This window comes from Saimiri boliviensis, chromosome 14, assembly GCF_048565385.1.
Source record: "Saimiri boliviensis isolate mSaiBol1 chromosome 14, mSaiBol1.pri, whole genome shotgun sequence".
Classification (NCBI taxonomy): domain Eukaryota; kingdom Metazoa; phylum Chordata; class Mammalia; order Primates; family Cebidae; genus Saimiri; species Saimiri boliviensis.
The window spans coordinates 14,815,181-14,840,196 of NC_133462.1; the positions used below are offsets into that span (position 1 = coordinate 14,815,181).

The 25,016-nt window shown below is 54.7% G+C and overlaps 1 protein-coding gene and 1 long non-coding RNA gene across 15 annotated transcripts in view; one reads left to right on the forward strand and one right to left on the reverse strand.

The window, feature by feature from the left end:
• LOC120362736 (uncharacterized) overlaps positions 1 to 25,016 on the reverse strand; it is a 403,841-nt gene that overhangs the window by 374,866 nt on the left and 3,959 nt on the right. For 6 of the 11 annotated variants that reach the window (XR_012513668.1, XR_012513672.1, XR_012513669.1 and 3 more), the window contains exon 1: positions 5,572 to 13,894. The exons of 1 other annotated variant lie outside the window; for it this stretch is intronic. This is a non-coding gene — a long non-coding RNA (uncharacterized LOC120362736). Of the gene's footprint in view, positions 1 to 2,146; positions 2,386 to 5,571; positions 13,895 to 25,016 lie in introns of those variants that run through there. 4 more of the 11 variants (XR_012513673.1, XR_012513664.1, XR_012513670.1 and 1 more) reach the window with 3 other exon arrangements.
• Positions 199 to 24,640, forward strand: LIPE (lipase E, hormone sensitive type). 4 transcript variants are annotated; one of them, XM_074385604.1, is made up of 11 exons: positions 14,301 to 14,418; positions 16,256 to 16,791; positions 18,562 to 18,652; positions 18,762 to 18,907; positions 19,092 to 19,277; positions 19,415 to 19,709; positions 20,489 to 20,716; positions 21,761 to 21,937; positions 23,110 to 23,372; positions 23,458 to 23,531; positions 24,028 to 24,118. In XM_074385604.1, the coding sequence occupies exons 1-11, from the start codon at positions 14,301 to 14,303 to the stop codon at positions 24,101 to 24,103; spliced, it is 2,190 nt and encodes a 729-aa protein (XP_074241705.1). In that variant the 3' UTR covers positions 24,104 to 24,118. The 4 variants fall into 4 exon arrangements, with proteins under 4 accessions (XP_003943249.3, XP_010329386.3, XP_074241705.1 ...); XM_003943200.4 differs by lacking the exon at positions 14,301 to 14,418 and adding an exon at positions 199 to 1,105 and having other exon boundaries at positions 23,110 to 23,531; positions 24,028 to 24,640; XM_010331084.3 differs by lacking the exon at positions 14,301 to 14,418 and adding an exon at positions 3,366 to 3,835 and having other exon boundaries at positions 23,110 to 23,531; positions 24,028 to 24,640.

A 25,016-nucleotide genomic window follows, 5' to 3' on the forward strand; every position in this document is an offset into this window, starting at 1 on the left:
AGGCAACAGAGTTCATCACTTAGCGGGGGCCAGCTGTGATCGGCCCACGCCAGCTGCCTTAAAAAGGAAGACTAGTGATGCCAGGATGAAGTGGAACCCAAAGGGAAGTGCCATCATGAGGAATCAATAAGAGATCTGTGAAGAGAGAGGCCTGGGTGAGAGCCCAGAAGGATGAAACCTCGGAGATCAACCTCTCCGGTGAGGGAAATAACAATGGAGCCAGGTTCTCAGTCAGTATCTAGGCCAGATTGGGAACCTGAGCCACACCTGAGGCCTATAACCCTGCCCGAGCCTAGGCCAGAAGAGACACCCACAGCCCAGCCAGAATCAAAGACTCCGAAGGGATCCAATACTCAACAGGAGCCTGCTTCAAAGCAAAGACCCCTCACTCAGCAGGAGCCCCCTGCCCAACATGATGCCAAATCCCAGAATGAACCTAGAGCCCAACATATATCTGCTTTGCAAGAGGAATTTCTTGCCCCACAAAAGCCTGCACCACAGCAATCACCTCACATCAAAAGGGTGCCCCTCACTCAACAGGAAACTGCTTCCCAGCAGGGACCTGGGCTAGAAAAAGAATCTACAACTCAGCAGGAGCCAGCACTGAGACAAAGACAAGTAGCCCAGCCAGGGCCCGGGCCAGGAAAGCCAACTCCAACTCAACAGGAAGCTGAATCGATACCTGCGGCCCAGACTAAACCTGGAGCCCAAAGGAAACCACCTGCCCCCACTGAATCTATATCCCAAGAGACATCTGAACAGTCAGACCCTACAACCCAGCGAACAACTCCAGTTCAGGGAGCCAAATCCAAGCAAGGATCTTTGACGGAGCCAGGATTTCTAAAAAAACTGCAGGAACTGTCCATACAGCAATCAGCCCTAGAGTGGAAGGCATATTTTGAGTGGGTCACAGATTCTGAGTCAGAATCAGATATGGGGTCATCTTCAGACATAGATTCTTCAGCCATGACGGCTGGAATGGTGGCCCCGGGAGTGAAGCTAGCCTTGAAAAGAAAATCCGGTTACAAAGCAATGTCAGGATATGGTGGGACATCGCCACATGAGAAAACCAGTGCCCGGAATCACAGACACTACCAGGACACAGGTAAGTCTGAACCTGAAGGAACTGAAGCCTCTCAGGGACATTCATTTACTTAAGAAATACTAAAAACTTACAGTGTATCAAGTTAGCTCTGGTCATCCTTCAACAATCCTGACATAAAGATCAACATTGCCATTATTTAAAAAAAAAAAAAAAGTCCAGCACAGTGTCTCACGCCTCCAATCCCAGCACTTTGGGAGGATGAGGGGGTGGATCATGAGGTCAGGAGTTCAAGACCAGCCTGGCCAAGATGGTGAAACCCTTTCTCTACCAAAAATACAAAAATTATCTGAACATGGTGGCAGGTGCTTGTAATTTCAGCTACTTGGGAGGCTGAGGTAGAGAACTGCTTGAACCTGGGAGTAGGAAGTTGCCAAGGTTGTGCCACTGCACTCCAGCCTGGGCAACAGAAAAAAAAAAAAGAAGAAGAAGAAGAAAAGGAAAAAATAAAATAAAACGAAGTCTCACTGTGTTGCCCAGGCTGGAGTGCAGTCACAGCTCACTGCAGCCTCGAACTCCTGGGCTCAAGCCATCCTCCCACCTCAGCCTCCCGAATAGCTGGGACTACAGGTGCACCACCATGCCCGGTTATTTTTTACATTTTTTGTAGAGACGTGATCTCACTTATGTTGCCCAGGCTGGTCTCAAACTCCTGGCCTCAAGCAATCCTCCCACCTCAGCCTCCCAAAGTGCTGAGATTACAGGCATAAGCCACCCTGCACCCGGCCAACATTCTCATTCTGCAAATGAGGACACTGAAGCAGAAAAATAAAGAAGGAAAGTATCTTTCACAGGGCCATGCAGTTAGGAAGTGGCAAAGTCAGTATTTGAAGCCGGGGTCTCTGGACCCGACTGCCTCCCTAAGAGGATTTGGGGAAATCAAATCCCAGAGTGGGAAAGCACTCTGGGCTAGGGACCAGGAGACCAGGAAAGCGGCCCTCTTGCCAGGATTCATTCATCCATCCACAGAAACCGACCAAGCACCAGCTCTGGGGCAGACACGGGCTGAGTCCCAGCAATACAATGCGAGACAGGGAACCTTACCCTTTGGAGTTTCCATGCAGGCTAGGCAGAACTTCAGGGCATCAACCATCTCTCAGTTTACCAGGTCTGTCCTCTGCTGCCAGGAAGACACCTGCTCCCTGCCAGGCTGCCTCCGTAGGGATCTCAGTCCAGCCAGGCGGAACAGCCTTGCGGGTTGTGTTCTCAGCAAGGAGAAGCTTGGAGGGAGGTGCGGGAGCCACCAAGGTCTCAGGCAAGGTCAGGGACTGACGGCAGAAAAGCTGGAGGAGCAGCGTCAGAGGGTGATGGACCCAAAGCTCTGGGCTCGCCGCAGGCGCTCCGTCCCCTTCTCCTCCTATTCCCCGGGCCCAGTGCCGCCCGCTGCATGCTCCACAGAAGCCCCAGGAAGCTCCAATCTTCCTTCTCCAAGCTCAAAACCCCCGCCATGGAGAAGCGGGGAATGCAAGTTTTATCCATGGAACTGGAGGTTACTTGTTGAAGTCGCCCGAGGTGGGGGGGAAAAAACAACGCAGCCCTAATCCTGAAGCTGCGGGCACCTGGGAAGCCCTCGTCCCGGGGGCAGGAAATGGCGGCCAGTCCATCCCGTGTCTCCCAGAGCTGAGAAGAGGGTAACTCGTTTCTCAGAGCCGGCAGGCAGGACAGGGACTGAGGACCTGGAAAGCTGTTTCTCCAGGACTCCAGAGCACAGTCGCAAAGGACGCCCTCCCCACACCCCCATGGCGGGCAAGGCCGCCACTCCCGGGGTCCAGAAGCAGTTGGCTGTGTGCGTGTGCGCGTGCGCGAGCGTCGAGCCTCCTGTTTCCCGCCTTTTCTTAGGCAAGCGTGGTTGCCTCCTCCTCCTCTCGTGGGCGGGCCCGCAGCTTGAAGCTAGTGCGCAGGCGCCGAGCATTCTTCCCCCACCCGACCCCCCCCCACACACACACACGACACCTCTCCCTCCCCGTTCTCCGGAGTAGGGATGAGGTGGGCGGAGAAAGGTCCCCGAGAAAAAGAGCAACAAGAGGACCAGGAGACTGGAGAGGGAAGGCGGGGCTCCCTCCTCTAGGGGCTCTCGGGCACAGCCACGCCTCCAACGCTGGCGCCCCGCCTCGTCTTTTGAGTTGGCAGAGGACCTAGCCCGCCCCAACCCCAGGCAGAGGCTCAAAGGCGCCCCGCTTTCCCCATTCAGCAGGCGGGTCGGGCCGCGTTCTAGGGGAGCCCTCCAGGGCAAGGTGAGTGGGCTGGCGAGGCTGAGTCTGCACGTGAGATGTTTCCCAGCACGTGGGAAGACTGGGACTTCCCTGCTGGGGTGCTCCCAGCGGGGCTCCGCACTAGTCCTGCCGGAAGGACAGTTTTCGCCGCCTCCGAGACTGCATTTTTGTTGGCCGGTAGCCCTTTAATGCGCGGTAGGGGAGGAGCCAGGTCTTAAATTCTGGCAGTTGGGGCGGAGCACGGCAGCGGAAGGAGACCAGGATTGGCTAGGGAGCGGGGCCCACAGAAGAGCAAGCCCGGGATTGGGTGATGGGAGGGGGGCCCATCGCAGTGTGTAGCGAGGATTGGCCCTTCGGGCAGGGCCTCGCGGCTGGAATTGGCCCCCGCGCGAAGACCGCGGGGAATTGATGGAGTCGGCTGGGGGAACGCAAGCCGCCGAGGCCGCCCCGGCCTCGAAGAATGCCAAAGAGGGCTCCAGGAGCCGCGGTCGCCGGCGGTGGCGAAAAGGCAAGGCCAAAGGTGAGCGCGCGGAGACCGGCAGCAGCCCGGAAGGAACCTCGAACATCCTGCGGGGCAATGGGGACAGCGTGGACTGGCCCACTGCCGCGAGGAGTGCGGGGGTCCGCGGACTGGCCCATTGCCGCTCGCGGGGGCGACGGGATGATCCATTGTGAGAAGGGGGTGATGTGAGAGCCGAGAGGCCCACCCTGGCACTGGGACTAGCTGACGCCCAGATCCACTTGGGAGCAGAGTCCGGAATGCGAGCCTCGTGGACCAGTGTTCCCGCTCGGCTTCCGCATTCGCTGTGTGATCAAGGGCAACGGCTGCCCTCAGTGTTTCCCACCTGGGGAATGGTTCGAGCGCCGATGTTCAGGGCTCCATCGCTCTTGAGAGGATAAAGGGGAAGGGGATTAGCAGCTGTTACTCAAAGAGGAGGTCTAGGGGTGAGTCAGCGAGAGGTAGGAGGAAGGGGTACCCGTAGCGGAGAGTGCAGCGGGGCCAGTAAAGCTCATCGCAGTCCCGACCTCCCACCCGGCAAGTCAGTCCATCCATCCATCCATGTCAGTCCACCTGCTTCAGCCGGTTCCACTGGGGCCTAGCCCTGACCCCTACCCCTTCCAAGACGAGGGGCCCTGGCTTGGCTTTAGACCTCCACACCTGCCTCAGGAAAAAGAAGGGAAGGCCTGATTCCTCTAGATGTCACATTATTTTCAGATCTCAAAAGGTTGAAGAAAGGGTGGCTGACAGACCATCAAATCCTGCAAGCCTCAGGCAGGGGCAGGTCCTCAGTTAGGAGCATTTGTCAGTCAGCATGAGGACCTGTGAGAAGTTCCCATGCAGGAAAGAAACTGCCACCACCCCTCAGCCCCGGGAACCCCAAACTCATTGTTTTCCCTGCGGTAGAACATATCATTAGCCCAGAGTTGACCTGGAGTTGGCTCCAGACACACACGGGCTCAGACAGGCTCAGAGAGCAGACAGACTGGAGCCCAAGGGCACTTGCTGTCACAACAAGACACTGAGCCTCACAAGCAGTATGGCATACCCAGAGGCAGTACAGACTATGGTTAAGAAATGTGGGCCTCAGAAACTTGGTTCCTCAGGCTAGGAGCAGTGATGCGCTGGACAGAAGACTCCCTCTTTCCCTGCCTCAGCTTTCTGGCTGTAAAATGGGTATGATGATAGGAGTGCCTCCTTCTGTGAGGTTTGAATGAGTGTAGAGCATATGGCACAGGCACCCAGCAAACCCTCATGAGAAGTGAAGGTTATTATTACTGTTATTCCGCCAGACAGTGAGCATCCTAAAAGCAGAGCTGTATCTGCCTTGTTTACCCTATATTTACAGAGCCTGGTATGCCAGGTACCTAGACAATCAAATATTTATTGGATTAATAAGTGAAGGAATGTGTGAACTGTAACAGAGATATTAATAATCATGCTTCCCTTAGGGTTGTCATGAGGAGTCAGAATCCAGTTGAGTAGGGCTCCCTGCAAAATAAGCCAGTCACAAAGGCTCATGACTGCAAACTTCACGATTTGCCTGTCATTTCCTGAAGCCTGCCCTGGTGCCTGGCCTTAGATGAATTAATCAGACCTCGCTCCTGCCTCAAGGGCATCGGGGCTGGCTGGAGCAATCCTCGTCATCAGTTTCATTTTGCCAGTAACTGGATGAGGCTAGTGTCCTTATGATCACCCCATTTCTCAGATGACGACACTGGGGCTCTGAGGGACCAAGGCCGCCTGGGCTTCCTTACCTGCTCAGTGAGGGCAAAGAGATGGCTGCCCCAGTCTCCTCGGGGCAGGGAGTTTGTGGGCCTACAACTGCCGTGGACTCAAACTTGATTCTGGGCCCAAGAGGTTCCCATCACACAGATTTGTTCGGCAGACATTCACTGAACATCAAGCTGTGCCAGGCCTGGGCTCTCGGTAGCAAGAAGGACAGATTCACAGTTGAGCTGGGGACACAGATATTAGTCAGATAAGACTATGACTGTAAACTGTGATAAATACAACAGAGAAGAATACCCTGAGAAGACAGAGTTGGGAGGCTTCCCAAGGAGGCAATATTGGACCCAAGGGTGGGCAGGCATTAAGTGCTGTGCTGGGGGAAGGCAGGGGAGCAGAGAGGTCAGAATAGAGAAAGACCTGAGGCTTGAGGAAGTAGTGAGTTACAGTGCAGAGGGAGCTCAGCCAAGGCCAAGACAAAGAGGAAGACGAAACAGGGCAGGCAGGTTAAGAGAGGATGGTGGCTGGCTGGGTACAGTGACTCACACCTGTAATCCTGGCACTTTGGGAGGCCAAGGTGGGAGGATCACTAGAGTCCAGGAGTTTGAGGCCAGCCTGGGCAACATAGCGAGACCCCATCTCTACCAAAAATACAAAAATTAGCTGGGCATGGTGGGGTGTACCTGTAGTCCCAGCTACCAGGAAGGCTGAGATGGGAGGATCAGTTGAGCCTAGGAGGTCAGGGCAGCAGTGACTTGTGATCAACCACTGTACTCCAGCCTGGGCAACAGTGAGACTTTGTCTCAAAAAGAGAGAGAGGGCCAGGTGCAGTGGCTCACACCTATAATCCCAGCACTTTGGGAGGCCAAGGCAGGTGGATCATGAGGTCAGGAGTTCAAACTCAGCTTGGCCAACATGCTGAAAACCCTGTCTCTGCTAAAAATACAAAAATTAGCTGGGCATGGTGGCGCATGTCTGTAATACCAGCTACTTGGGAAGCTGAGGCAGAGAACTGCATGAACCGGGAGGCAGAGGTTGCAGTGAACCGAGATCACACCAGTGCACTCCAACCTGGGTGACAGAGCAAGACTCTGTCTCAAAAAAAAAAAAAAAAAAAAAAAATAGAGAACGAGAAAGGAGGATGGTACCTGGTTTGGGAGGTCACGCCCAGGACTAGGGGCTTTACCCTAAGAGCAAGGCAGGGGATGTTGAAGGGTTGGAAGTGTGTGAACAGATTTATGTTTTAGGAAGATACTCTGGCTGCTATGTGGACAACAGATCAAAGAGAACAAAATCAGAGATGTCACAGTTACCCAGATAATGATGCTACATCCTGGACCAGGGAGGAGGCAGTGGAGGTGGGGAGAAGGGCCGGGTTCCTGAGGCCCCTAATAGGCAGGGTGCGCAGGACTAGGGATGAATTGCATGGGAGTTGGGGTGTGGGGAGGTAGCCGGGATGACAGTCTGGGTTCCAGCTTGAGCAAATGGGGAGAGATTTGTTCTAAATACACACACGGAGACCAGGCACGCAGAGGCTGTTGGTGCAACATTTGCTCTTTTATGCAGACATTCTCGGGGATCTAGCCACTCACTGTCCCTGCCTGCATCTGATTCCAAGCTTCACTTCAGAAGCCTTTGCTTCCTACCAAGGCCCCAGCCCTGGCCATTCCTCCATCCCCTTTCCATCCCCCACACAGCTTTCCTCCCCACTGAGGTTCTTACCCTGCTCAGTCCTCAGGAGACGGATCCGGCTGTCGAGAAACTCTTTCAGGCAAAGAAAGAGCCTAGGGGGGATAGTCAGTCAGTGGGACACACCCCCTAAAGCCGAATCCCCTCGGCCCTACCTCTGCCCCAGTCCTCACCCACGGCCCTAGTAGTCCTGCCCCTGCCCCAGTGCCCTCTGCCAGGGATTCCTGGCAAGTTTCTGGCAACCTCAACATCCCTTCCTGCCAGCTCCACCCAGCCCAGCCCTCAGGGAGCTGCCTGGAACAGGACAAAGGGCAGAGCTCTGGAGTCCTTAGAGCCTGGGTCCAGGCCCTTCCCAACTCCTTTTTACAGTCACTTGTTCTGTCAGAAATGTCCCCTCTCCTCATCTTTTCTTTTCTTTTCTTTTTTTGAGACATAGTATCTGTTTGTTACCCAGGCTGGAATGCAGTGGCATGATCTTGGCTGGCTGCAATCTCCGCCTCCCAGATTCAAGCAGTTCTCCTGCCTCAGACCCCCAGTAGCTGGGATTACAGGCACGTGCCACCACGCCTGGTTAAGTTTTGTATTTTTAGTAGAGACAGAGTTTCACCATGTTGGCCAGGCTGGTCTCGAACTCCTGACCTCAGGTGATCCACTGGCCTCAGCCTCCCAAAGTGTTGGGATTATAGGTGTGAGCTACTGTGCCCGGCCTTCTCATCCTAAAAGATCCCTACCCATTGATCCCTACCCGCATGGATGCCGCCATTTTACCAAGGGGCGGCAGTGCACCAAGTGCTGCCCAAGGGCTGAATAAAACAAGCAAAACTTCCTGCCCCTTGGAGGAAGGAGCTTATAATCTAGTGGGGGAGGCAGAGGGCAAACAATGTAAATACAGGCATTTTGGGTTTGGTTCCAGACCACCTGATAAAGCAAGTCACACAAATTTGTTGGTTTCCCAGTGCATAGAAAAGTTATGTTTACACTATACTATAGTCTATTCAGTGTACAATAGCATATGTCTAAAAATACTGTGTACATATTTTAATTTTTTTCTGTAGAGATGAGTCTCACTGTCTTGCCCAAGCTGGTCTCGAACCCCTAGCCTCAAGTGAGCCTCCTGCCTCAACTTCCCAAAGTGCTGGGATTACAGGCATGAGTTATCATACCTGGCCCCATACTGTGCTAATGATCATCTGAGCCTTCAGCAAATCCTCATCTTTTTGCTGGTGGAGGGCCAGTAGTGATGGCTGTTGATTCATCAGGGTGGTGGTTGGTTGTGGAAGGTGGCTATGGCAATTTCTTTGTCTTTTTTTTTTTTTTTTGAGGCGGAGTTTCGCTCTTGTTACCCAGGCTGGAGTGCAATGGCGCGATCTCGGCTCACCGCAACCTCCGCCCCCTGGGTTCAGGCAATTCTCCTGCCTCAGCCTCCTGAGTAGCTGGGATTACAGGTGCACACCACCATGCCCATCTAATTTTTTGTATTTTTAGTAGAGATGGGGTTTCACCATGTTGACTAGGATGGCCTCGATCTCTTGACCTTGTGATCCACCCGCCACGGCCTCCCAAAGTACTGGGATTACAGGCGTGAGCCACCGCGCCCGGCATAGCAATTTCTTAAAATAAGGTAACAATGAAGTTTTCTGCATCAATAAACTCCTCTTTCACAAAACAGTTCTCCATAGCATGCGATGCTGTTTGATACCATTTTGCCCACAGTAGAACTTTCAAAACTGAAGTCAGGCCAGGCGTGGTAGCTCACACCTGTAATCCCAGCACTTTCAGAGGCTGAGGTGGGCGAATCACCCGAGGTCAGGAGTTTGAGACCAGCCTGGCCAACATGGTGAAACCCCCTCTCTACTAAAAGTATAAAAATTAGCCGGGCGTGGTGGTGGGGACATGCAATTCCAGCTACTCGGGAGACTGAGGCAGGAGAATCACTTGAACCAGGGAGGTGGAGGTTGCATTGAGCCAAGATTGTGCCATTGCACTCCAGCCTGGGCAACAAGAGCAAAACTTACCTCGAAAAAAAAAAAATTGGGATCAGCCCTCTCAAAGCCTGCTGGTGCTTCATCAACCCAGTCTATGTCGTAGTCTAAATCCTTTGTTGCCATTGTTCCTGGATATCAAATGTATTTCTTTTTTATTTTTATTTTTTGTTGCGGGGGTGATCTCACTGTTACCCAGGCTGATTTCAAACTGTTACCTCAAGCAGTCTTCCTGCCTTGGCCTCCCAAAGTGCTGGGGTTACAAATATGAGCCACTGCTTCCAGCCCACAAAGTGTATTTCTATTTTTTATTATTTAATAAGACTTAGAGCTGGGCATGGTGAAACATGCTTGTAATCCCAGCTATTCAAGATACAGAGACAGGAGGATCACTTGAGGTCCGGTGTTCAGGATCAGCCTAGGCAACACAGCCCTATCTCTTAAAAAGATACAAAAAATTAGCCGAATGCAGTGGCTCTCACCTGTAATCCCAGCTACTCAAGAGGCCAAGGCACACAGGACGATCTCTTATGGCCTGGAGTTCAAGACCAGCCTAGGCAACACAGCAAGACTCTGTCTCTAAAAACCTGAAAAAACAATTAACTAAGCATAGTGGTGCCCATCTGTAGTCCCCACTATTCAGGAGGCAGACGTGAAAGGATCACTTGAGCCCAGAAGTTCAAGGCTGCAATGAGGTATGACTGCACCGCTTCACTCCAGCTCAGGTGACACAGCAAGAATCCATCTCTAAAAGTAAAAATTTTTAAAAATATAACAAATAGTAAGACTTAAAAGTTGAAATTACTCCTTGGCCTGTGGGCTACAGAACAGATGATGTGTTAGCAGGCATGAAAACAACATTAGCCAGACATGGTGGCTCATGCCTGTAATCCCAGCACTTTGGGAGGTCGAGGCGGGCGGATCACCTGAGGTCGGGAGTTTGAGACCAGCCCGACCAACATGGAGAAACCTGTCTCTACTAAAAATACAAAATTAGCTGGGTATGGTGGCACATGCCTGTAATCCCAGCTACTCGGGAAGCTAAGGCAGGAGAATTGCTTGAACCCGGGAGGCGGAGGTTGTGGTGAGCCAATATTGCACCATTGCATTCCAGCCTGGGCAACAAGAGCAAAACTCCATCTCAAAAAAAAAAAAAAGAAAAGAAAAGAAAAACAATATTAATCTACTTGTATGTCTCCACCAGGGCTCTTGGGTGACCACGTGCATTGTCCTTGAGAAATACTTTGTTTTCTTCTGTGCAGTACGTCTCAACAGTGGGTTTGAAATACTCAATAAACCATGTTATAAACAGACGTCTTGTCATCCAGGCTTTGTTCCATTTAAGAGCACAGGCAGAGTAGATCTGGGGTAATCCTGAGGGCCCTAGGATTTCTAGAATGATAAATGAGCACGGGCTTCAACTGAGTCACCAGTTCCATTAGCCCCTGGCAAGGGGTCAGCCTGGCCTTGAAGCTTTGGAGCCAGGCACTGACCTCCTCTCCATCTGTGAAAGTTCTAGATGGCATCCTCTTCCAATACATGGTGGTTTCATCTACGTTGAAAATATGTAGCCATCTTCAGCAACGATCTTAGCTAGATCTTCTGGGTAAGCACTTGCTGCATCACATCACACATTTATGTTACAGAGACGGCTTCTTTCCTTCAACTTCATGAATCCACCTCTGCTAGCTTCCGACCTTTTTTTCTGCAGCTTCCTCACTTCTCTCACCCATCATGGAATTGAAGACGGACAAGGCCTTGCTTGGGATTAGGTTTTGGCTTAAGGACATGTTGTGGCTGGTTTGACCTTCTATCCAGACCACTCAAACTTTTTCCGTATCAGCAATAAGGCTGGTTCACTTTCTTATCGTTCATGTGTTCACTGGAGTAGCACTTTCATTGCCTTCAAGAACTTTTCCTCTGCATTCACAACTTGGCTAACTGGCAAAAGAGGCCTACCTAATTTTTAGCCCGTTTCAGCATTGGACATGCCTTGCTCACTAAACTTAATCACTTCTAGTTTTTTATTTAAAATGAGAGACACAAGACTCTTCCTTGACTTGAATACTTCGAGGCCATTGTAGGGTTGTTAATTGGCCTGATTTCTATTTTGTTTTATTTTTTATTTTATTTCGAGATGGAGTTTTGCTTTTGTTGCCCAAGCCGGAGTGCAGTGGCATGATCTCGGCTCACTGCAACCTCTACCTCCCAGGTTCAAGTGATTCTCCTGTCTCAGCCTCTCGAGTAGCTGGGATTATAGGCACCTGCCACCGCACCCGGCTAATTTTTGTATTTTTACTAGAGATGGGGTTTCAGTGTGTTAGTCAGGATGATCTCAATCTCCTGACCTTGTGATCCGCCTGCCTCAGCCTCCCAAAGTGCTGGGATTACAGGCTTGAGCCACCATGCACAGCCTATTTTATTTTTCATTGCCTTTATTTGAGACAGAGTCTCGCTCTATAGCCCCAGCTGGAGTGCAGTGGTATGATCTTGGCTTACTACTATCTCCACCTCCAGGTTCAAGCAATTCTCCTGCCTGAGCCTCCCAAGTAGCTGGGATCACAGGCACATGCCACTATGCCCAGCTAATTTTTTATTTTCAGTAGAGATGGGGTTTCACCATGCTGGCCAGGCTAGTCTCAAACTCCAGATCTCAAATGGTCCACCTGCCTCGGCCTCCCAAAGTACTGGGATTACAGGCATGAACCACCACACCCAGCCTCAATTTTGTATGTCTCAGGGAGTATGGAGGCTCGAGGAGAAGAGATATGGGAGAAATAGCTGGTCAGTGGAACAGTCAGAACACACACGACATTTATCGGTAAAGTTCACCCTCTTACATGGACGTGGTTGGCAGCGCCCCCAATTACAATAGTAACGTCAGAGATCATTGATCGCAGATCATCATAACAGATATAATAATGATGGAAAAGTGTGAAATACTGTGAAAACTACCAAAATGTGACAGAGACAGGAAGTAAGCACCTGCTGTGGGAAAATGATGCAGACAGACTTGCTCAACGCAGGCTTGCCACAGACATTCAACTGTAAAAAATCCAGTATGTGCGAAGCACAGTAAAGTGAGGTATTCCTTTAGTAAACTGTATAGTACACTAGATGGTGACAAGTGCTGCAGAGAAAAATCACCCAATACACTATTTCAGGGAGGTCAAGTGAGCCCACAAAGTAAACCATGTGCAGAACATGCTAGCCGTGGGTGCTGCTTATAAATCCTTATAAATCCTGTCTTACAGCCAGGCTTGGTGGCTCATGCCTGTAATCCCAGCACTTCGGGAGGCTGAGGCGAGCAGATGACAAGGTCAGGAGATAGAGACCAGCCTGGCCATGTCTACTAAAAAATATAAAAATTAGCTGGGCGTGGTGGCAGGCGCCTGTATTCCCAGTTACTCGGGAGGCTGAGGCAGGAGAATCACTTGAGCCCGGGAGGGGGAGGTTGCAGTGAGCCAAGGTCGAGCCACTGCACTCCAGCCTGGCAACAGAACAAGACTGCATCTCAAAAAAAAAAAAAAACAACAACTTCTTGTCTCCCACCCTGAGCCAGCAGAACGGCCAAGTGCAGTTTCCAGATGAGGAAACCAGACTCATCCAGAGTCGACAGCTTGGGTTATCATCCCATTTTCATAGCTGCAAGCCTAACACTGCCTCCTAAGGCCTCTGTCTGTCCATCTGTCCACCAGCCTTGGGGAGGGCCAGTCCTCTCCCGAGCTAACCAGCCCCTCTGCCCGCACTCTGCCTCTTCATTCATTCCTTTCTGCTTCAGATACCCACGGAGCACCTGCTATGTGCCCGGTCCCATGGCAGGCCCCAGGGCCACCTCTGGAATCACAGTCCCAGACAGAAGATTCACCTCCAGCCAAGCAAATGACCCTGAGGCCTCAGGGCCTCTCAGTTGCACAGGCCCCTTCCAAGGCTCTAATCTTGTATTTGTCATTCTGTATTCTTCTTTCTGAAGGGCCACACCCCTGCACCTTCTAAGTTTCATAGCTCCATAAAACCTAGTTCTGTCCTGGTGGAGATGAACAAGTATGTAAACAAATTTATAAAGTGTCAAGGCCGGGCGCAGTGGCTCACGCCTGTAATCCCAGCACTTTGGGAAGCTGAGGTGGGCAGATCACCTGAGATCAGGAGTTCGAGACCAGCCTGACTAACATGGAGAAACCCCATCTCTACTAAAAATACAAAATTAGCCAGGCATGGTGGTATGTGCCTGTAGTCCCAGCTACTCAGGCTGAGGCAGGAGAATCACTTGAACCTGGGAGACAGAGGTTGCAGTGAGCCAAGATCACGCCATTGCACTCCAGCCTGGGCAACAAGAGCGAAACTCCGTCTCAAAAAATAAATACAGTGTCAAATGGCAGAATGGAACAGAACTAAGTATCATGGCAGAAAATAATGAGGGAGAGGAACAACTGGAGAGTACCTCTTTGAGGTGACAAGCTAAGGCCAGGCAAGGAGTGTGTGGAATGACATGGGTGAAGCGTCTCTAGAGCCTCTTTCCCTAGCCTGAAGTGGGGATGCCAGTCACAGCAGGGTGGGCTGAGAGGGGTAAGTGGCAGATCCAGGGTGCCCAGTGTGGTCACACCACCCAGTAGGACCAGCCACTCAGGCCCCTAGCTGAGCCTGGCACTGCCCTTAATCAGCTTTTGTCCTCCCAGGAGGGACAGGCAAAGCTGGCTACCTCCTCTCTCCCCCCAACAGCTGGGACCGGCTGTGCCAGGGCCAGAAAAGGAGGAGGGAGCTGAGATCACTGGGCCTTTGGCTCCCTGAGCCTTCTCTGGGGAGAGAGAGGGCAGCCTGGCTGGGTGAGAGGGGACAACTTGTTCAGGACTGGGGCTGGGACTGCTGGGTCCTAAAGGATGAAGGGGCTAGGGGCCTGGATTCCTGGGTCTGAGGGAGGAGGGGGCTGGGGGTGTGGACTCCTGGGTTCTAAGACAGAGGAGCCTGTAACAGGATTTCCAGTTGAGCTGAATCTGGGAGCAGGTGGGGGGCAGGGCAGGGAGCTGGGCTTTCTACTCTGTTTACAGCACGTGGTCCTCACTGATCTTTCTGGGTGGGAGGTGGCTTGCATGGCTATACCCTGGGCAGGCCAGCCCCGCCCCCGGGTTTATTGCCCCAGGCTGCTACTGGCACAAGCCACAGACCAGCAGTCCCAGCCCAGGGGAGCTCGGAAGATGCCTGGGAGGGGTGAGTCTGCAGCCAGCTAAGAGACAGGAATGGCCACTGCCAGGCCCCAGGACCTAGAAGGGAACGGAAATATCTTCTTCTAGGGGAACAGGCAAGGTGCTGGGCTTTGGGAGGGAAGTCCCTGGAGCAGATGGTAGCATTCCACCAAGGGCAGCTTGTTCAGGACCTGGGTGACAGGGCATCCAAGAAACAGGGTGGCCTGAATGCCTGGGAAAGGATCTCAAAGGGAAGAGCACTGAGGACCAGGAAGTGTGTAAAGTCAGATGTCATCCAAGGTGGTTTTTTTGTTTGTTTTAGACAGTCTCGCTCTCTCATGCAGGCTGAAATGCAGTGGTGCGATCTCAGCTCACTGCAACCTCCATGTCCTGGGTTCAAGCAGTTCTCCTGCCTCAGCCTCCTGAGTAGCTAGGATTACAGGCCCGCACCACCATGTCTGGCTAATTTCTCTATTTTTAGTAGAGACAAGGTTTCACATGTTGGTCAGGCTGGTCTCAAACTCCTGACCTTGTGATCCGCACACCTTGGCCTTCCCAAAGTGCTGGGATTATAGGTGTGAGCCAACACACCCGGCTAGGGCAAGGTTTGGAGATGTGACTTCCAGAGTCCTAGCGGGGAGCCCCCCATAAGAGTGGCTGTGGACCTAGAGAGCTGGGTTTACAAAAGCTCTGCCACTTTTAGTGCAACCTTTACCTCCTCACTTAAAACCTGAGCGCCAGTTTCCTGTCCCAGAAAATGGGGATGCTGACAATAATAGAGATTTCAACCTAGGTGGCATGGGTCCCAGAGGGTTATTTTACTAAAGCAGGAAACACTCAGAAAGCTCTCAGCACGGGACCTGCATGGATATGCTCAAGGTCGATAGCAGCAATGAGTATTGCTGTTCCAGGCAGGGGAGCAGGGCCGGCAGTGCAACCCAGAAACACTGACAAGCCTGAAGGCCAGGGGACCCTGCTGGGGAAGAAGCAAGACTGAGTTTTGGGGATCTCGTAGAGAAACAGGGAACTGGGATTTGGAGGGGGTTCCACAGCCAGACTTGAAGGACAAGGAACAATCTTGAGTGAGGTCTAGAATCGTGAACTCCTGGGTTCAGGGAGAGAGTTGGGCTTGGAGACCAGGCTCCAGAAAGATGGGAATGGACCGGCTGGGGCTTAACTCTCCCAAATGCTGTTAGAGGGGAGTGGCCTTTGGGTAGCACTTGGGGCCTGAGAAGGAAAGATGGGACGGGAGACTTGGACTCCTGGGTCCTGAGAGTGGGGACCAACTGGAGGTCTAGATGTCTTAGAATTTAGGAGAAGGAGTGTTGGACCCCAGGAGAGTTCATGGAGACAGGTGCCTGGACTCTTGGGTCCCTGGAAGGAAGCAAGAAGGACCAGCAGCCTCCTGGATCATAGGAGAGAGAAATGAATTAGGGAACCAGAGTCGTGTGGGCTTAGGAGAATGCTGGGATTCCTGGGTCTGAGGGATAGGAGGAGGCTGAGGCAGCAAGTTTCTGAGTCCCAAATAGGTGACAGCAGGGACTCCTGGGTCGTGAGGAGGAAGGGTTGGGGCCTGGTCTCCTGGGTCTGAGGGAGGAGGGAGCTGAGGGGCAGAACTCCTGGCTCCCGAGGAGGGAGGAAGACACTGTGAACTGGGTCCCCAAATTTCTGATTCCTAGAGACAAGGGGGTGACCTCTTGTGTCTAACAGAGGGGGACCCTGGGGTCCTGGGCCCCTGTGACTGAAGGAAGAAAGAGCTGGGGTCTGACAGAGGAAGGGGTAGCTAGGGCACAGACTCCTGGGCCCCCGATGAGCAAGGTTTGATCCAGCCCCACCTAACAGGCCTCCCCACCTGCCCACAGCCTCAAAGCTCCTCCACAACATGGACTTGCGCACAATGACACAGTCGCTGGTGACGCTGGCGGAGGACAACATAGCCTTCTTCTCCAGCCAGGGCCCTGGGGAAACGGCCCGGCGGCTATCAAGCGTCTTCGAGGGTGTGCGGGAGCAGGCGCTGGGGCTGGAGCCAGCCCTGGGCCGCCTGCTCGGCGTGGCACACCTCTTTGACCTGGACCCAGAGACACCAGCCAACGGGTACCGCAGCCTAGTGCACACGGCCCGCTGCTGCCTGGCGCACCTCCTGCACAAATCCCGCTACGTGGCTTCCAACCGCCGCAGCATCTTCTTCCGCACCAGCCACAACCTGGCCGAGCTGGAGGCCTACCTGGCTGCCCTCACCCAGCTCCGCGCTCTGGTCTACTATGCCCAGCGCCTACTGGTTACCAATCAGCCCGGGGGGCTCTTCTTCGAGGGCGACGAGGGGCTCACTGCCGACTTCCTGAGGGAGTATGTCACGCTGCATAAGGGCTGCTTCTATGGCCGCTGCCTGGGCTTCCAGGTGAGCCCCCTGCCCCGTGCCCCTCTGGGCCCACGATGAAGGCACCCGGTGGCCCCTGGCCTGGCCTAGAGTGTGATAAAGTAACCACAGTGGTCAGCATTATTGGATCCAGGAAACAGCAGGTACAGAAAGGGGAAGTTGGCTGGAGCCCAGACGGAGCCGTGCCAGGGGTCTCAAACTACTCATGGTCCCTGTGCCAAATCTGCTGAGTAGTAAGAAATCCAACTGCAGAGCTTTTTTGACCAGGATATCCACTGCTCTCTACTGTCCTACACTTAGGAGATGCATTCACTCTGTGTTACCTGTCTGGCCTCTGAAATCACTTGAGTTTCAGACCCCTCAGGGAGGGATCTGCAGCTGTGGGACCTGTAGTTCTTCTGGCCCTCTGGGCCTCCCTGCAACTCAGCCTCCCGCTCCAGGTTTCCCTGCAGGCCAGCCTGTCCTCAGCAACCCAGCCCAAGCGTTCCTGGAGACCTCCCCTCACCAGGGCTGAACCCACAAGTATTGATCAGCCCAGCTGGGCCAGCCACCCCTCCCTGTGTCCCAGCCATGACCCTAGAGTCACGAGAAAGAGCTCCCGGGGCTGCCGGAACCAGCATCCCAGCCACAATAGCCAGGCACTCAGGTGCCCTCTGGCCTACTGGGCACCCAGCCAGGGGCAGGGCCCAGCTCTGCTTTGGTGCGAGGCAGTCTCCCCTCTAAAATGTCAGCCCCCAGAGAGGCCTCCCCTGTCGTGGCCACCGCTCCAGCCCAGTGTCTAGCATGCAGCAGGACCTCGGCCAAGGTAGAGGGAACAGAAGAACCCACCAGTCCCTAGCCTCCTGTGGCTCTGTTTCCTCTGATCCTGTGTCCCCATCATCTTGTCTTTTTTTTTTTTTTTTCTTTTTCTATTTTGTTTAGTAGAGATGGGGTTTCACCATGTTGGCCAGGCTGGTCTCAAACTCCTGACCTCAAGTTATCTGCCTGTCTCGGCCTCCCAAAGTGCTGGGTTTACAGGCGTGAGCCCCACCGCGCCTGTCCCCCACTGTCTTTCCTTAACTGCCTGTCTGTTCTCTCAGACGCCGTCTCCCCCTCCCCATGTGGTGCCAGCTGGCCTGTCTCCCTCTCTGGCTTTCTGCCTCAGGTCCCTGTGCCTGATGGGCTGCCTCTGACCATCTCCCTGTTCCTGTCTTCTGGCTGCCCCCTCTCTCACCCATCCTCTCTTTGACTTTCAGGAAGTCCCCGCAACATCTTACGCCCTAGCTCGCAGCCTACCAGTAGCTCCAGCCGGCACTGAGAATGAGATCCAAACTCCTCTGCCCAGGCCCTACCTGAGCCCCGCTTGCCTCTCCAGTGTCACCAACTGGCCCTCTCCCCACTGCTCACCCTGCTCCCTCCCTGGCTTTTGCTACCCACAGCAAGCACCAAGCAAGAGCTCACCTCTAAGCTTTCACACTCTGTGCCCGCGTCAGGGAACACCCTCCCCTCGCTTCAGGCAGATCCCTCCTCCCGAGTCATTGCTCTTATCCATTCCACCTACTGCCTTTTCTTTTCAAACTCATCATTCCTTGTTGCGATACTGCTTCTGGCTTCGCCTATGTGCTGATCACTTGTTTTCCCTTTGAGAACATAGGTCCGTGAACCAGGCAAGAGCTATGCCCAGCACACAGTAGGAGCCTGTGAAACGTTCACTGAATGAACGCATCTCCCCAACACGTCCCTGCGCCTCGATCCTGCCCTGTCCCCCTCCCTCTCCTGAGCGGTGGGTGACGCAGCGGCGTCTCTCCACAGTTCACACCTGCCATCCGGCCATTCCTGCAGACCATCTCTATCGGGCTGGTGTCCTTTGGGGAGCACTACAAACGCAACGAGACAGGCCTCAGTGAGTCCTGGCTAGGTCCTGCCTACAGTCTCCCCCCCGGCCCTCCTCCCCACCCCTGCTCAAGCAGCCTGACCCACTGGGACTCCCTCACCCCCATTCCAACCCCCAGGTGTGGCCGCCAGCTCCCTCTTCACCAGTGGCCGCTTTGCCATTGACCCTGAGCTGCGTGGGGCTGAGTTTGAGCGGATCACACAGAACCTGGACGTGCACTTCTGGAAAGCCTTCTGGAATATCACTGAGATCGAGGTGCTATCGGTGAGGGCCTGTTACAGATGGGGACGCTGAGGTCCAGAGACCCATCTGAGGCCACAGTAGGTCTCTGAGGGGCTCTAGGCTCAGGGATAGCACACAAGGGGAAAGACTGGGGATCAGAGGGAGGGGTGAAGGGCCCCCCTGCAGGCAGCCCCTACCCAGCACCCCTTCTGTCCCCTCCCTCCAGTCTCTGGCCAACATGGCATCAGCCACCGTGAGGGTAAGCCGCCTGCTCAGCCTGCCACCTGAAGCCTTTGAGATGCCGCTGACTGCCGACCCCACGCTCACGGTCACCATCTCACCCCCACTGGCCCACACCGGCCCCGGGCCCGTCCTCATCAGGCTTATCTCCTATGACCTGCGTGAAGGACAGGTAGGTAGGGTTCCAGCCTAAGCCAGGGACAGGGACAGAGCTGAGGAGCATGGGCAGACCCTCCCTGGCGTCCCCGTAGAGGGGGCAGCCCTGGCCAGCCCTCCCCAGCCTCACACTGCCTCCCTCCTCACCCCCAGGACAGTGAGGAGCTCAGCAGCCTGGTGAAGTCCAATGGCCAACGGAGCCTGGAGCTGTGGCCACGCCCCCAGCAGGCGCCACGCTCGAGGTCCCTGGTAGTTCACTTCCACGGCGGTGGCTTTGTCGCCCAGACCTCCAAATCCCACGAGCCCTACCTCAAGAGCTGGGCCCAGGAGCTGGGTGCCCCCATCATCTCCATCGACTACTCCCTGGCCCCCGAGGCCCCCTTCCCCCGTGCACTGGAGGAGTGCTTCTTTGCCTACTGCTGGGCCGTCAAACATTGTGCCCTCCTTGGTGAGCCTCAGGCCCCCATGGCCACCTGCGCCTGCTCCCATCCCAGCCCGGCCTGCTGCAAGCTCCTCCAGCCTCAGCCTCACCCTCTACCTTCCACTCCCGCCACACCTCCCAGCTCCTGCCACCTGCTTACCCAGGTCCTGCCTAATCTTCCGCCTCAGCCACTTTATCCTCTGTCCCTCGCCACGGCACCCAAGGCTAGCTGTCCATCTCCTCCACCTCCACTTCCCACCCACCATCCTGCCTCCTTGGGCCTCTGCCATCCCCTGATAGCTCAAAGCCCTGCTTTCCTGCCATGCCAGCCTCCCATCCCACACGCCAGCGTCTCTGACCTTCCTCTTTAAAGGTAAACATCTTGGGAGGACGATGAGGCACGTGTGGCCATGCCACAGGGCACAGAGCCTATAGCCCAGCCCCTCTGTGCTGAGCCTGAACCCTGACCTTCCATTCCACCCTCTGAGGCCCCCTCCTCCAACAGGCCTGAGCTCCCCTTCCCCACCACCTGCCCTCCCTCCTCCAAACCTGCAGCACCCCCAGGCTTTCCCAGCGCTTCCCTGGGCCTCTCCAGGTCCTGAGTCATCCTGACCCTCTGCCTACCACATGAGCCCAAATCTGTGCCTCAGTCTGCCAGTCTCCAAAACTGCAGTCTGCTAGACCTTGGAGTGCCCCACACCCCATCTTGGAGAGCCCAGTTATCCCAGCTTGAGTTCCTCCCTGCCCTCCCTCCGAAGTCCCCTGCCCCTGCCAGGCTGTGACCAACCACCCCTCTCCCAAACCAGGCTCAACAGGAGAACGAATATGCCTTGCCGGGGACAGTGCAGGCGGGAACCTCTGCTTCACTGTGGCCCTTCGGGCAGCAGCCTATGGGGTGCGGGTGCCAGATGGCATCATGGCAGCCTACCCGGCCACAATGCTGCAGCCTGCTGCGTCTCCCTCCCGCCTGTTGAGCCTCATGGACCCCCTGCTGCCCCTCAGTGTGCTTTCCAAGTGTGTCAGCGCCTATACTGGTGAGGCCCATATCCTCAGCAGGAAAGGGGACTGCATAGATGTCTGGGTCCTGCAGGGACGGGCTGGGATCCGGGACACCTGTGACTGAGGAAGGAGAGGCCAGGCAGAGGAATCTGCCACTCCTTGTCCCTTTGTGTGTGTGTGTGAGAAGGTCTCATGTCGCTCAGGCTGAGTGCAGTGGCTCGAACACACCTCACTGCAGCCTCAACCTCCCAGGCTGAAGTGATCCTCCTGCCTTGGCCTCCCAAGTAGCTGGGACTACATATGTGCACTGCCACGTCCATGCCCAGCTAATTTTTGTGTTTTTCGCTATGTTGCCCAAGCTGGCCTTGAACTCCTGGGCTTAAGCGATCCTCTCATCTTGGCTTCCCAAAGTGCTGGGATTACAGGCATGAGCTAATGCACCCAGCCACCTTATCCTTTTGAAGCAATAAGATATTCTTGGGTCCCTGGGGCCACAGATGCCTGAAGTTCTGTGCGTTAAGACTGGACCCAGTGGAAAGGCAGGGGAGGCTGCTCTTCCTGGCGGACCTGGGCTGTCAGCAAGCTGGGCCCCGTGAGGAGGGCAGGAGTGTGGAGAAGGGTGAGCCTCTTGCCTGGCCAGGGGCTGACAAGGGTTCTCGCCCAGGCTGCCCGGACTCCTCTTCTCAGCTTGCAGGGCTGGGCAGCCCCCTCCTTAGGGGGTTAGTGAGGACCCTCCGGACAGGCCCAGGAGCCATGGGGACTGCAGTGGGTTGGTGGCACCAAAGGCAGCCCTGCCCGCCCCCTCCTCCAAGGAGGGGTCCCGCAGCTGGGGTGTGTACAGAGGCATACAGCCTCCTGCCATGGGGCTGTGCCAGATTTATGGCTGGCAGAGGCAGCCAGCAGGCAGGGGATTCTGCTGCTCCCTCACCTGCCTGGCTCACTGGCCTCTTGAATTTTCTTCCCTCTAAAATCCTATTGAAGAACTTCTGGAAGCTTAGACATTTTCACTTATTAAAAGCCTTTTTATACACAAATACACACAGAAAGAGAGAACTCAGCTGCCCGCATATACTCTGCAGGTGCAAAGACAGAGGACCACTCCAACTCAGACCAGAAAGCCCTAGGCATGATGGGGCTGGTGAGGCGGGACACAGCCATGCTCCTCCGGGACTTCCGCCTGGGGGCTTCATCATGGCTCAACTCCTTCCTGGAGTTGAGTGGGCGCAAGTCCCAAAAAATATCAGAGCCCACAGCAGGTGAGTGACTCCCTCCCATCACACGCCCTGCCAGGGTGGCCAGGAGAGATAGCCTAGCACAGCAAAAGTCCCAGCAAAGAGGCTGGGCATGGTGGCTCACGCCTGCAATCCCAGGACTTTGGGAGGCTGAGGTGGGCAGATCACTTGAGGTCAGGTGTTCAAGACCAGCCTGGCCAATGTGGCAAAACCCTGTCTCTACTAAAAACACAAAAAAATTAGCTGGGTGTGGTGGCGCACGCCTGTAATCCCAGCACTTTGGGAGGCCAAAGTGGGCAGATCACTTGAGGTCAGGAGATTGAGACCAGCCTGGCTCACATGGCAAAACCCCATCCTGGTCAACATGGTGAAACCCCATCTCTAGTAAAAATACAAAACATTAGCTGGGCATGGTGGCACGTGCCTGTAATCCCAGCTACTCAGGAGGCTTAGGCAGGAGAATTGCCTGAACCTAGGAGGCGGAGGTTGTGGTGAGCCGAGATCACGCCATTGCACTCCAGCCTGGGTAACAAGAGCGAAAGTCCGTCTCAAAAAAGTTCAGGCTCAGTGGCTCACACCTGTAATCCCAGCACTGTGGGAGGCCAAGGTGGGCGATCACTTGAGGTTAGGAGTTTGAGACCAGCCTGGCCAACATGGAGAAACCCTAAAAATACAAAATTAGCCAGATGTGGTGGTACACGCCTGCAATCCCAGCTACTCAGAAGGCTGAGACAGGAGAATCACTTGAACCCAGGAAATGGAGGTTGCAGTGAGCCGAGTTCACGCCATTGCACTCTAGTCTGGGCAATAAGAGCCTAACTCCATCTCAAAAAAAAAAAAATACTGCTACATTATGATCCCCCAGTGGGTAGCGGTACCTAATCCCACATCTTATCCCACTGAGTCCTGCCACGTATGAACTAAGGACTATTTTCATTTCTTTGATCTAGAAGAAAAAATAGGTTCCTAGAGGTAAACTGCACCTAACCTTCCCAGTCACACACACACATCCTTCACTATGACACACAGCCCTACTGCCAAGACCCCCACCATGACCACCTGGGCATCCACCTATCCCCTAGGCATGAGTCTGGGGAAACACAGCCTTTCACAGGTGCCCTTCCTCTGGCCTTCCCTGCCAGCCACACACGCCCCCAAACTAACAGAGCCAGGCCTGTCTGCTGCCCCTCTCTCAGAGCCGATGCGACGCAGTGTGTCTGAAGCAGCGCTGGCCCAGCCCCAGGGCCCACTGGGCACGGATTCCCTCAAGAACCTGACCCTGAGGGACTTGAGCCTGAGGGGAAACTCCGAGACGCCAGACACCCCCGAGATATCGCTATCAGCTGAGACACTTGGCCCCTCCATGCCGTCCAATGTCGACTTCTTACTACCGCCTGAGGATGCAGGGGAAGAGGCTGAGGCCAAAAATGAGCTGAGCCCCATGGACAAAGGCCTGGGGGTCAGTGCCACCTTTCCCCAGGGTTTCCACCCTCGGCGCTCCAGCCAGGGTCCCACACAGATGCCCCTCTACTCCTCGCCCATAGTCAAGAATCCCTTCATGTCGCCGCTGCTGGCACCTGACAGCATGCTCAAGAGCCTGCCACCTGTGCACATCGTGGTGAGCACCAGAGGTGGGAGGTGCAGGGCCGGGCACAGTACACCTGAGAAAGCTCCAGAGGGGGGAAAAAGCGACAGGCGTGTTCCCAGGAGAGAATAATGCCCCAAATGAACAGGAGGGAGGAGGACAGGATTCAGGGCTGCCCTCCCCCCGTTTTCTTTTGCAATTTTTAGCACCAAGAGGCAGGATGGTTGGGGCAGTCCCTTGGGCTTGGAGAATCTAGAGAAAAAACGGTGGGTTTGGAGGGGGTGGAAAGGGAGAGGCTGGACAGAGGCCAGGGAACACAGTTAAAAGTCATTCTCCCTTCCTTCCCACAATTCCCCCCATCCCCACCATTCTCTCCCCCACTCCTCACCCCCATGTCTGCTGCCTCTGTCCACCCCTGTATGTATCCGTATTTCCCACCCCCGTTGTTCATCAAACTCCTCGCTCTACCTGACCCCGGTCTGTCGGTCCTCCGCCCCCTCCCCATGTCCATCCCTGTCCCGCCCTGTAGGCGTGTGCACTGGACCCCATGCTGGACGACTCGGTCATGTTCGCGCGGCGACTGCGCAACTTGGACCGGCCGGTGACGCTGCACGTGGTGGAGGACCTGCCACATGGCTTCCTGACCCTGGCGTCGCTGTGCCGCGAGACACGCCAGGCCGCCGAGCTGTGTGTAGAGCGCATCCGCCTCGTCCTCACTCCGCCCGCTGCGCCCACTCCTGCCCCGCCGCAGGTCTGAGCCACCCTGTGGTGCCAGGCCTCGCGGGAAGACGAGGGCTGCAGGGGGAAACACTAAAAGCCTGTTTCCATCTGCACCGGTCTCCGTGATGAATGCGCTCCAGGCCAGGCCAGGCGGGAGGGGGCGCGGGCTGTGCCTTAAGTCGGGGGTGATAAGGGGGCGGGGTAGGGACCTGAAAGCTGAAATCTCTTCCTGGGGGAGGGGGATGCGCGCACACACCGGTTACCAAGACGGCTGGACCTGCACGCCACCACTGCCTTCTGCTGATGCTGATGCTGATGCTGCTGATGCGACCACCGCACGGGCGGGCACTGGCCCTCCCTTGCAGGTCGGTTGGTTTGTTTGTTTGTTGTAAATAAAAGTATTTAGTTTGGCCTCTCTCAAATTGGGGTGTTTGCCCACCAGGGGGCAGCATCGGACTCAAGCGGCTGGAAACCAAGAAACCTGGAATGAGCTGGGTAGGGGCCTGGATTCTTGGGACCAGAAGGGAGCAGACTCCCTGCTAAACCAGACCTACCTCCTTCATCCAGGTACACTGCCAAGAAATGCTGGGTCCTCAGCTCCTCCCCTTAAAGACCTTAGGTTAGCTGGACTCGCCTTGGTCCCAGGGAGACCAGGCTCAGCATCCACCAGGGGGAAACAATAATCTCTTGAGTCTCAAAGGCTCCAGTGACCCAAACGCCCTACAGAACTGAAGCAAAGTTAGCAGGAACAAACTGACAAAATACTGGAAATGCAGCTGGGCATGGAGGTTCACACCT